The sequence below is a fragment of the Chaetura pelagica genome, unplaced genomic scaffold, assembly GCF_000747805.2.
Source record: "Chaetura pelagica isolate M959 unplaced genomic scaffold, ChaPel_1.0 scaffold530, whole genome shotgun sequence".
NCBI classification, from domain to species: domain Eukaryota; kingdom Metazoa; phylum Chordata; class Aves; order Apodiformes; family Apodidae; genus Chaetura; species Chaetura pelagica.
The window spans coordinates 681255-693944 of record NW_009951793.1 but is presented as its reverse complement, the minus strand read 5'-3'; the positions used below and the strand labels follow the sequence as shown (position 1 = coordinate 693944).

At 47.4% G+C, this 12690-nt stretch overlaps 2 protein-coding genes across 2 annotated transcripts; one reads left to right on the top strand and one right to left on the bottom strand.

Moving 5' to 3' along the window:
* Position 1: 1 nt before the first annotated feature.
* RPS19BP1 (ribosomal protein S19 binding protein 1) lies at positions 2–1562 on the top strand (the record flags this gene model as incomplete). The annotated part of the gene is made up of 3 exons (XM_010006736.1): positions 2–80; positions 364–461; positions 1428–1562. Coding segments are annotated over 3 exons (312 nt in total), but the record flags the coding sequence as incomplete, so codon positions are not given.
* A 9068-nt stretch (positions 1563–10630) lies between these two features.
* Positions 10631–12433, bottom strand: ATF4 (activating transcription factor 4). The gene is made up of 2 exons (XM_010004950.1): positions 12095–12433; positions 10631–11565 (listed from the first exon to the last, which is right to left on the bottom strand). Exons 1-2 carry the CDS (start codon positions 12309–12311, stop codon positions 10718–10720), a joined length of 1065 nt encoding a protein of 354 aa, XP_010003252.1. The 5' UTR covers positions 12312–12433; the 3' UTR covers positions 10631–10717.
* Positions 12434–12690: the final 257 nt, after the last annotated feature.

Below are 12690 nucleotides of genomic sequence, written 5' to 3'. Positions count from 1 at the left end.
GGCCGCCAGGCGGAGGAGGGTGGTGGGGGCCCTCGGAAATAAGGCCACGGTCAAGGGCAGAGTCGTGAAGTCGGCAATAGGTGAGTCCCGGCCCGGCTGCTGGGGGAGAGGGAAGCAGCTGTGGCCTCCTCCGCAGCCCTCGCACCAGCTCCCCCAGTTGTGTCCGTCCCTTCCCGTTCTCCCGGGTTCCCTGCGAGCTTCCCCCGCTCCAACACAGCCTGACCTGCGGGAGCGGCCCTATCGCTGAGCTGGAGCCGTGTTACTTTCTCCCGGGGCCTTGCTGATCAGTCACCCTGTGTCTCTCCTTGCGAGCTGCCTTGAGGAGAAGCTGATGGCTTTTCTTCTCGCTCTGCTCTGATCTAGAGGAGTATCACAAGAGGAAGCCCGTGAATCACTTGAGAACAAACCTGCAGTACATGTTGAAGGGACGAGTTGTTGCAAACAAAGCCATCACAGAACAAGTAAGACCATAATTTCTTTGTGTGTCTGCTTCTGCTGAGGAACCTAAGTGGATGGGAATCATTCACAGATCTTCCAGCTTAGACCCTGCACAAAGGAGTCAAGTTTCTGTCTGCAAGTGGCCTGGAGGAATTTCTGCACTGGCAAACCAATAAATGTTAAACTCTTGTTGTTTTGTTGTTGCCTACAATGTTCTCAGATACTAGTTAAAATCTACTGACAATCGTTGCTTTTCTTAATTACCAAAAATATTTCATAGCTTCAGCTGCAAAGAAACCCTGGTTCAGGCCTTCTCCTGGCTGTCAGTTGAACTGGTCTCCTGTGTAGTTGGAGGCTGTTTAGCAAGGAACCAGATGTGCTGCTGGCTCATGTCATAGGAATTTTGTAGTATTTGGAATGATGTTGCTCATAATTTGAGAATTTAACCAGTGGTCTTCCCCAAAAGGTGATCTCATGCCAGGATTTGAAGAGGAAAGCAGCCATCACTGCTAGAATCTTGGGCTGGTTTTCGGAGATACAGGCTGTAAACTTACATAAACAAACCAAGTGGTTTAGACTGGTGTTTCTCAGGCTGGAGACTGTGAAAGGATGTGATAGTGTATTAGAAAATGCTGAGTGAATTCCACCAATTTCCAGGTTGTTCCAGGGTTTCCAGGTTGTGTCATGGAGAGGCAGAGTAAAAGAAGGTCACAGTTTCAGAAAAATCTGAATTGAAACTAGTGTTTCTATCTCTGACACTTGAGAGTAGTTTTGCATTTTACTCCATATAATAAATTGGTATTTACTGTTGTCCTCATGACCTGCTTTAACATCAGTAATTGCCTATCACTCATGTTTGGAGGCAGTCCAAGATACAGTAGGTTACTAGCAGAACAGCAAGGATGCTGCAGGTGAGCTTGAAAGTCACTGTTTTGTGGTTTGGTCTAGATAACAATGACTTCTTTTTTTCCTGTTTTTCTTGTCTGAAGGTACTTGCTCAGAACAGAGGAAGGAAGGCCAAAGATCAGCCTCCGAAGAAGGCAGCAAAGAAGAAGCCTGAGGGCACTGTCTTTACTGAGGAAGATTTCCGTAAATTTGAGAGGGAGTATTTTGGGAGACCATAAACATGACTGGGGTTCTGACAGCTCCAGTCCTGCAGCTGAGTGCTCAGCACACAGGACTGGCCATTTCCTTAGCGTGCTTGAGATGGGACAAAGGAGACGTGTCTCTGGCAGCAAGGGTTCTGATGTCACACTTGCAGAGAAGCTCCTCATCTCTGCAAAATTTGTTACTGGCGAGTTAGAGCCATGGAGGTTCTCTTGGCTCTAAGACTTTATAATCTTCAGCCAACATGTCTTGCATTCTTAATGTAGAAGGGTGGAACAAGCCAAATTTACACCTTGTTCCTCTTCCTCAGGATGTAAGGCTTCTGGTGCCTGAGTTACTTGGCAGGGAGCTTTAAAGCACAGTATCTGAATGGAGAAATGTTTTGGACTGGCAGTAACAAAATCATCAGAAGGGAAGGATGCTTTGAAAGACACTTAAACTGGAGTAGCCCAGGAGTTTCTGTTATTACAGCCTCTGTCAGGTTTTTCAGTCATTGCAAAAACTTTGTATATGTCTTTTGATTAAATAATTGTTGCAAACGCTGCTTCTCTTTGCCTTTATAATAGTGATTATTAAGACAGGTTACAATTCATGAAGACAAACCCTGTCACTGTTCTGATCCAAACACCCCTCTCTTTAGGATGACTCACTTGTGTGATTCATGCTGACACACATATTTAATCTCTCTGACATGCTCAGGCCTTCAAAGAGTGCAGGTTGGATCAGAGATGACTCTTTTTTTTTTGGTTGGTTGTGGTTTTTTTTGCCTGCTCATGGTCTCTTCAAGGCAGAGCTTTTTAACATGGAGAAAGTTGTCCTTTGGATGCTTACACCAAAGGTTCGGCGAGGCGGGCACTGCTGCTGGGTGCTGCCAAATCCTGTAGCCAGGAGGGGTTCCGGCCCAGACGTTAGCCTCGGCATGAAGTTAACGTCTTCGGAGCCAGAAGCTGTGTGTGGTGCTGGGTCGAAGGGAATTTTTTTCTATCAGAATACTGCTAAATTCCCGACTGCAACAAATGGGAGGCCCGGCAGGTGGGAGTGTTGTTCCAGACACTGCACTAAACCACTATAAATGTGCCGCGGGGAACCCTCCGGCACTGCCCTTTCCTGCCCCTTCCCTAAGATGGAAAGTAACCTTTGGAAAAAAAGAGGTAAGGAGGACAACTAGAGCCAAGCCGTGGTTAGACTCGGGAGCTGATTACAAGGGGCTTGGCTGACCTAAGCTGCAGCTGCTTAGATGTCGGCACTGGCAGGAATTTGGTTTTCCTTCCCTGCTCTCTGGTTGTAATTCCTGGTGCCATCTTTTTGAGTCTGTGCCCCTGTTGTGTTCTTCCCCTCGTGTCTGCATGGGAAGGAAGGTCACCCATGACCATGAGGTCATGTATGAGGTCCAGACAGGGGGAAGAGTGAACATACTGGAAATTGTGTAATGGCACATGGGAGGGGATTTCTTGTAATAGGATCAACTTCAACTATCTGCAGCCAAAAGTGGTAAATATAGAACAGTTCAAAGACCAGTTCCCTTCTTTTTCAGTTTGTTCTTACTCCCAGCATTACAAAGATGTGTAAAAAAAGAGAATGACTGTTTCTTAAAAGAAAGGAAGCACTACAGTTTGAAAATGTGTATGCAGCACATGTCTTTCTAAAACCTCTGCAGTGTGTGTGTGAGCTCGTCGAACACACACAGCTGTCATGGAGCACACTAACAGTGTGAAAAAGCTGGCTGTGCCACAACTTGACTTTTGAAAGAGGCATATTTCTGGGGTTTTACTTTGTTTCAAGCTCTTATCTTCAGTATTTGGCAGTTCCTTCAACCTTACCAAGGTTCTTCATGTCACCTCCTGTGCCTCCTCTCTCAGTTCCTCCTATGCAGCCTCCCAGGCCCTTCTGCAGGCTGAGGAAAGCAAAACCATCTTTTGTTGCTCCAGGAAGGACGACTAGGGTAATGTGGTTCACTCTCTTTGTACAAAACCCAGCTTGTTTGCTTGCAAATGTAAGCAAACAGGAAAGTTGTTCTTTCAAAGTTAATGAGGAACTTTGAAGTAGGGCCCAGAGCAATTTTCCTCTAGGATAATAACACTTACATCTGTGGAGTTTCAAAGTTGGAAGGCGGCTCTCATTTCTGGCTGGAAAGACTAATAGGGCCAACATAAGTAATCAACGTAGTTCTGGTGGCTACATGCCACAAGGTGTCATATTGCTGAAGAGTGTAAAGTTACCTGACTACTGGGTTGTGTCACCTGAAATCAAACAGGGTTGTACAGCCAACAAAGAATGAAAGAACAGCGTGAACACTGGGTAAGGACAGGAGTTGGCCCCTAAGGCAAATGTCTTGAAGCTAGAGGGGAGAATAGGTGCCAGCCTGTTGCATGTGCCTGGTGACAAGACGTCTTCTCATTCTCCCAACTCTCTGTGTTATGGTCTAGTCAGGCCTAGAGTGTGCCAGCACCTTGGCTCTCCTGAGACCCCAGGAGGTGGCTGTTCTATGGCAACATGTGCCATCTCTCTGTTCCTTGCAGCCAGAATTTTCTCCCCCATGTAGGAGAGAAGGGGGGGTTAGGGAAGGAGCATCTGCCATAGCTGGTTTTCCTAGTTGGCCTCCAACATCCAGTTCCCACGCTGGAAGCTAACAAGCTGCAGCCCGCAACCTTTGGACCTGCTGGACAGCATTTCTCTCCCATGCTGATCCACTGTGCAGGGAGGCATCTGGGATGAAGGCCACATGCTGGCTGAGCTCATCGGGCTGCTGGCTCTCTTCCCAGCTCTGCGACACCAGCCGAGCATCCTGCAGCAGAAAGCAGAGGTAGCTGAGCTCAGGAAGAAGCAGGAGGGTGCCATCTTACACTGCATTCCCAGAATGGGAGGCAGCAACAGCAGCTTTAATATAAATGCAAATAAAAGCTCTGGAGTGTTATTAATGGGATAGAACCTTTCCAGGGAAGCGGTTTAGAGGAGGCTGAATAGTTCCCAGATGCTTAGTGTTGAGCTAGCTTATTGTGAATAAGATTCATCAGGCTGGCTAATGGCCTATTGCTCCCTTGTTATCTGAACAGAAAGCAAAGAGGAGAATTTGTTTGGACGGGTACAAGCTAAATGTAAGCTGATTCAGCCTCTGCTGTATCAGCAAGTCTTAAAGCAACAACAGCTATTACCAACATTAGATGCATATTGGGAGAGGGGAGAACTGCAAATGTAAGCTAAGAAAACGTGTTCTCTCAGGACAGTAACCAACTTCTTGCCTCTGAAATGACACAGCAGTAACAAACCTGGCTGCCAGTGAAAAAAGGCAGGCTGTATAACTTGCTCAGCAAACAAGCTTTGAAATGCCTAAAAAGCTGTGGAGGGAAACCTGGGGAAAGTGTCCTAAAAACCCTTGGTAATCTCAGCCTCTGATTTCTTTTCTGTGACTGACTTCCATTTCAGTCTTGCTTATGACCAGCACCTACAGCAGTGATGGGCTCCTGGACAGCCTGGGTAAGGGACTGGTAGCTGTAGAAAGGGTGCACAGCAGCAGTGCCCTGAACAGCTCACTAAAGGGAAGTTACAGCGAAAGGAAGTTTCTCATTTTAAGACAAGAAGACCCATCAATTAAATTAAAAACAAGGAGTGCAGAAGGCGGCAGGCTGCCTAATGCCTGTTTACAGCTCAAGATGAGGAACGGCAGCCAAGCCAGGCTGAAGGGTTAGTAGGTTTGAGACGGATTAAAGGTTTGCATATCTATCCATAGTTACATTAAATAGGATTAACATTGCCAAGCACTAACTGGTGGGGGCAGGGGAAACAAGAAGCATGAAGGTTGCTCTGAGTCTGTCTACAGGGTTACATGCACCTTTTTCTGAACAAATTAGCTGTTGGCAGGACTAACCAGTAATGGAGCCAAGATGGTCTGTCCTGAGCTGCACTGTTTGCATGTCAGTGAGTTCATTCATCTTCTTTAATGGGAGGCAAAGATGAGGTCTCTTCTCTGACCGCCGACACGCTGCAATGGAGATGCAAAGAAGATTCTCTGCCCTATATAAATTAAGCTGAAGTGTTTGCTGCACTAAGGACTTGCTCCCTGCCAGTTTTTAAAAGTGTGTGTATGTGTGAAAGAGAGAAAAAGAGCAGCTGAAGGAGAAATGAGAGGCAGCCAGCCATTACTTGGAGAACATGCACCTATGTCATAGGGAAATTGGAGCTTGTGGGTAGAGCTAGCTTCATTTGGTGGCTTGTGACACTGCATGACTGCACTGAAAACAATGCAAAGGCAGCATACCTGGTATACCTGAGCAGCCAAAATGGTATTGACTAGGTCAGAGGACTGAACTCCTCTGTTAATTCACAAGACCAAACCTGTGGGCTTAAGGCGTTTCAATGGGAAAGTCAGCAAAAATGAGCTTTTTTGGCCCAGCAAGGGGTGCTTGTGGTAAGACACCAAGACTGTTTTAACTGGAAATGAAGTGTAACAGGAGTGTATGTGCTGGGCTGCATGGCAAGGCTATGAGTACGTCAGGAGGAGGAAGGAAGGGAGGTTGTCTCCAGAAGCCACTTGAACCAGATTAGGAAAAAAATGAGTATGCACAAATTGAAAATTTGCCTTCAGAAAGCAAATGTGTTATTCCAACCAAAAATGTATAGATTTCCCATCCCAAAAAATCTTTCTGAATTAGGAACAGGTTTATTAAGTGGAGAAAAAGGGTGGCTAGGCAGCAGTAAGGGTGGAGAATGCCAGGGACATCTCAAAACAGAGAAAGTACGTTGATATGCCAAGAACAGAAGCTGATCTATACCTAAAAAAATGATAATAATTAAAAAAAAATAAATAAAGGGGAAGCTGTAGGAAATGTGGGTGAAACAAGGAGTACATTTTTTTCAAGAGGCACATGGCTCATCTCTGGAGTCCACATGGCTTTGAGGCTAGGGAGAAGGAGCTGTGAATTCACTGTATGAATTTGTTTCGATCAGAATAACCCACATTTTCTTTCAACCAGTCCAGCTCAGTAGCACCAGGGGAGTGTTCATCTCCCAAAGGGCAGTATGTCCTTGCAGTTATTTCTGGGCTCTCTGCCAGGGCAAATGCTGTTTGGAAGATTTTATGATCATTCTTTCCTCATTCTCCAAAGCTGCATCTGGGGATTTATTTTTGTAAGCGTGCTGCAAAGGTGCATCTAGCTCTCCACACAGGCATGCAGAGAAGTTATCAGCAGTGGTGGTTTCCCCTTTTTGTTTGCAAAGTGCAAGCACCTGGACCTCTCTAAAGGTAGGCGGAAGAGGAAAGTAGTTATAAATATTGTGGTAACAGCAGAAAAAAGCTCATAAGAAGGGGTCATACGTTGTCAGCGCAGCATTGCAAGCAGTGAACCACCAGGGGTTGTTTGCTTATGTATGGCAATATCAGACCCCTGTTTGCCTTGAAGTACAACATCAGCTGAGGGATCAGCAGCCTAAGAGTCATGCACTCTGTGTGTGTGAAGTCCACTTCACTGCCCTTAATTCCGAGGAAAAACAACTGAGACAGATATCCCACCAGCCATGCCAACTTCAGATTCAAACAGCTTTATATAACATAGATCTGGGGAATTCTGCTCTTTCCAAGTATGGAGAAGAACTGGGCTCCTCCAGGGGTAGGTAAAGCCTGCATTTCATGCACTACAATCTCTTTCTGGACTATTCATACATCACGCTGTGTGCAAGCTGCAAGGATTTGATTGAAGCACATTTGTTCCGAGAGGCTGTGAGAGAAAGAAGGCAGCTCCTGCAGTTTGCAAAATGTAAAATCATTCACCAGGCAAGAGGCTATCGGATTTTTCCTTCAGCAGGCTGGGGTCTGTAACGTGTCCTCGGTGTCCCTTAGCTGCAGCAGCACACTGGGCAGGCTGCTGGAAGGCAGAGCCAGGTGCTGGGATGCTGGCTGCGCCTAATAACAAGCCTGGAAGAAAAGCCCGAGTGAAAAACACAAAGGGAAGAGTCAGCCCTAATCTCTAGCCAGTGTTAAAAGCTTAACTAAGTTACTAAGTATAGAGACACGGCGTCATTTCAGCAGGCGTTGCATAAGGTTGCCATACCGGCTGTCTCTGCAGAGCTGCAAGCTCAGAGCCTCGGCAAATAGCGATGACACCAGCTGGTCTTAAAGGGCAGGTTTCTGGTCCTCCTGCAAGCAGCTCTATAAAATGCACACATGGGTAGAGAGGGCAGGGAGCAAAGCAGCATGGGTGCGTCGTGTGTTCTTTGTCTCCTGCTCCAGCTCTGATCTTCCTTCCCTGGAGTGAGTGCAATTTGGTAAATTGGAGCTACGTATTCTCTGGAGAGCTGTAGAAAGCAGAACCGTGTGTTTCCTGGCCAGCACAGACGCTGCCTCGCCTGCCTGCAGAGCATGAACTCAAAGAAAAAAAAATATTTCAGTCAGGGGTGGCTCACGGATGGCCCTGGATGGGGTGGGGCTGGGGGAAAATGTATTGACATCTTTCCAGGCTTTGGGTGAGGTGAGTAAAGGCTGCAAACTACATCTATTGCCCCCACAGCCCAGGCTGCTGCCGGGTTTAAGCAGAAGTTGCAATGGATGTGAGGGATGCAGAGGTGGTTGCCTCATGGATGAAAAGGGGGATTGATTTGGAGAGAAGAGAGGTTTCCCCTGCACAGAGGAGCCACTCACTCGTATGTTCATGCAGGTTACCATGTTTTTCTGTGGCTCAGCTGAGACCAAGCACATGAAGGACTGTGTCCTAGGCTGCACCAAAAGAAGCATGGCCAGCAGGTCAAGGGAGATGATTCTCCCCCCCTTTATTCAGCTCTCGTGAGACCCCACTTTGGAGAGCTGTGTCTAGTTCTGGGGCTCCCAATGCAAGAAGGACATGGAGCTGTTGGAGCAAGTCCAGAGAAGGGCCACAAAGAAGATCAGAGGTCTTGGAGTCAGGCTGAGAGGGTTGGGATTTTTCAGCCTGGAGAAGAGAAGGCTTTTTGGGGAGACCTTATAGTGACCTTCCAGCACCTGAAGGGGCTACAGGAAAGCTGGGGAGTGACTTTTTACAAGGGCTTTTAGCAAGAGAATGAGAGGTAATGGAATAAAACTGGAAGAGGGGAGATTTAAGTTAGACATTAGGAAGACATTCTTTAGTGTGAGGATGGTGAGACACTGGAACCGGTTGCCCAGGTAAGTTGTGGAAGCCCCATCCCTGGAAGTGTTCAAGGCCAGGTTGGATGGGGATTGGACCAACCTGGTCTGGTGGGAGGTGTCCCTGCCCATGCAGGGGGGTTGGATCTAGGTGATCTTTAAGGTCCCTTCCAGTACAAACCATTCTATGAAACCGGGACACTCAGGAGGCTGCAATGGGACAGACCATTTTTCTGTTTTAAATAACATTGGGGACCTTTTCCCTCCCCGATCAGCGCTGGCTGAGGCCAGTCCTGAAGCTGCAGCACCGCGTGCACATGCCAGCCAGGCTGGGACGTGCAGGTGCCTGAGCCAGGCAGCTTACTGAGGTCGTGTCAGTGCAAGCGGGGAGGAATCTTAACTCTGTGGGGAAGGATGTGCATGTCCACATGCCAAAGCTGGCTCCAGCAGGTCAAGCAGGGATTAGATGCCACTAAATCTGGGTATCAGTCGCTAAAAAAAGAAAAAAGACTCACACACAAAATAATTAAAAATGGCATGTCCCAAATCCTGAAGCTTCTGTTAGGAGAATATGGACACACTGGACATGGACGTTCAATGATATTCAGAACCTCACAGAACTAGAACCAACATTTCCTTGCACTGAATGCCTAGATTCAACTCACCCACAAATAGAAAGGCATAAATTAATATTTACAGGCAGAAACCATCCTGCTACCTGCCTGTCATCTTTGCATTCAGGTTCTCTGCAGTGTGGAACAGGCAGACATGATCACAGCAGGATTGTTTTTTTCCCATTGCAACTTCCCTGTTGCGATGCTCCAGCACCAGAGCATTAACTAACCTGCCGCAGCCCCACTGAGAAATGCCAGCCCCAGGAGCCAGGCGGCAGCTCCTTGTCAACAACCCCACCTGCATCCCCAGCACGCACACGGCTGTTCCAGCACAACCAGCACCTTCACTTCACCAGCTGCAGGGCTGCATCGGGACTAGAGCTGAACTAGCTCTGTGGACCAACTCGTCTGTTCCCTTGGTAGAAGGCAGTGACCACACCTGCAGTAGTATGGCCAGTTCTGGAGCCCCCCACACAAGGACAGAGCTAATGGAGCAAGTTCAGGAGGGCCACAAAGATGATCAAAGGGCTGGAGCACTTCTACAAGTACAGGTTGAGAGTCGTTCAGCCTGAAGGAGACCTTATGGCAGCCTTCCAATACCTGAAGGGACCTATAGGAAAGCTAGGGAGGGCCTTTTCACAAGGGCATGTAGGGATACACCAAGGGGGAATGATTTTTAGTATTAAAAGGTTAAATTTAATTAGGTATTAGAAAGAGATCTTTACTGTGAAAATAGATACTGCCCATAGAAGTTGTGGATGCTGCTTCCCTGGAAGTGTTCAAGGCCAGGTTGGATGGGGCACTGAGCAACCTGGTCAAATGGGAAGTGTCCCTACCCATGCAGGGTGGTTGGGACTAGATGATCTTTAAGGTCCCTTCCAACTCAAACCATTGTGTGATTCCATGTTTACACCTTAAAATTGGGTTAATATTCAGTGGCTGGGTGGAGAAGCTGCCATGTCTTTCATGCTTCAGCCCACTGGCATCTTTCTTCATGCAAACTTTTTACAATCTGCCAAATCTTGAAGGTTCCCAGCAAAGAGCTCAGATTTTGCTTATCAGTCTGCAAAGATCTTCAGTGGATTCTCCAAAGTTCTTCAAATGGATCATCTTTGCTACTGAGAAGCTGGGGGCACCACAGTATGACCCCCCCTCCCTCCAGTGTAAGTATGTAAGGTCTTGCCACTCATATGTAAACCATATGTGGGTGACCAGCCACACTTCTTGTGCACTTGCTCTGCACCCACTGCCCAGCAGACCAAGGAGCACACAATGATGGTGTTACATCATGCTCCCATGAGCTCAGTGTCTGTTAACACCCATGTGTAGTGCAAGCTATGCTTGCTTTACAAATAACCCAGTTATTTCACACCAAAATTTTAAGTTTACTATAAAATAATTTATTAGACAGCCATACACAGCTTTAGCAGGAAGCTTATATACATGCACATAGAAACTGCTGACTACCCTACTCAGGGACTCTAGCTCTTTTGCCCTTGGCCTTGCGGACCTCCTCAATTAGATCTTTTAAATACTGGATTTCCTTACTAAGAGAATCTGCTTTCTCCTTCAGGGCCTGATTCTTCTGCTCCAACTCTCTGCACTCCCCAGACAGTGCTTCCTGTTCCGCCCTCTTCTTCTGCCGGTAACGTGTGGCAGCAGTCTTATTCTGCTCCATCTTTTTCAGTTTCTTATCTATTTTCTTTTCTCCTTTTATCTTTGCTGACACTACCTTCTCTGCAGGGTGATCATACGGCTTGGACCGCACAGCGCCACAGCTGGCATCTGCAGGAAACTGGTGATTGGGGGATCCAACCGAGTTGGTTGGACTATGCTGGGGGGTTCCCAGGTAGGAGTCTGGGCTCATGCATATTCCACTATCATCAGAATGGTTCTCCTCCTCCTTCTCAGACTTGGTGATCACTACCACAAAGGTGGGGCCCTCCTGTTTTCTTTCTCCTTCCAGAACATCTACTTCACTGCCTAGTTCTAAACTAAATGAATGATCTGGAGTGGAAGTCAGAGACCCTGGGGAGAGGGGGAAAGACCAAAGGGAAGCTAATGGGGCCATGGGATCTGCTCCAATTGAAGATTCGGGGAGATGGGTGATTAGGTCAGTTATCAGTGGAGGTTCTTTGTTGTGGAATTCCTGGATGGCAGGGTTAAATAGGAGATCACACGTGTCTTCCAACGTGGCCATTAGCTCGTCTGGTGAGACGGTGGCTTCCAGATGTTCCATACCTAACAGGGCATCAAAATCAAATTCCTTCAGATCCATCTTCTCCACCATCCACTCCATGCCAGAGAAGGCATCCTCTGTACAATAAAAAAAACCATACCATTTAAGTAAATCAGCTGTCAGTGCAATTCAAGCTTCTGAAAATCACCTAGAAAAACTTAACACCTTCCCAATCTCTAGTATTAGTATATAAAAAACCACAACCATCAGAAAAATCCACCATTAACTGCAGGAGACTGGAGAGTATACTGTAAGCCATCAACTATTCCGACATTCCATCCCTCTTACTCCAACACCAGCATAATTCAAAGCCATTTGAAACATACAGCCATGCTTGTTTCTTGTGACCTCTGCCAGTGAGTAGTATTTAACAGTAGGGATGTTATTAAAAGGGCTACAGAAGCGTAGCCGCACACCAGCCCAGTAAACAGCAGTTCTGTACTGTGTAAGCAGCATAGTGCACATGCTCTCCATGCAGAGGTAGGCATGTAAGGTTACCTTCACATTTATGAAAACCTAGCAATTTTGTTATTTAACTGGAACGTTATCAAATATATTATGCACCACTGTAATCTATGCACTTCATGCAAATAAATAGAATCTTACCCTGGCTGCTATCTATGGTGTTGCCTAAACTGTCCACAGCAAGCCAATTGGAGGAGACTGCCTTAGCCTTGTCGCTGGAGAACCCATGCGAACCGAGGGGCTCGGCCACCTCCAGGTAGTCATCGAGGAGTCCCAGACTCTCCTCAGCCACCGAACACGGCTGGCTGAAGGGGGATAATGAATCCCCCAACAGCATCTCGTTGTTCAAGAGGCTCATCTTCGTCAGTTTTTAACGCTTTGATGTCGAAGGATGTAGACAAGTAGCGGGTCTTTTTGTCGACTACAGCAATGCTGCTGTGCGCTGCCTTGAAAAACCTGAAAATGAAACTTCAAGTCATCAGGACTCATTTCACCACTTGTGTAGAGCTTTTTAGAAACAACGCCACTTCATGGATCATGTTGGGTCGGTTTGTAGGGCCTCTCCGTTTTGGACACTGCCGCTCGCTCGAAACGTGAACATCTTCACGTTTCCCACCTCTTTGTGAGCAGCTCCCCCCCAGGGGACCCCACCGCGGGCTGCCCGGCTCCCTCACGCCCAACGCGGGGCAGCGCGGCCCGGCCCCGCCCCGCCCGCCCCCGGGACCCAGGGCCACGCC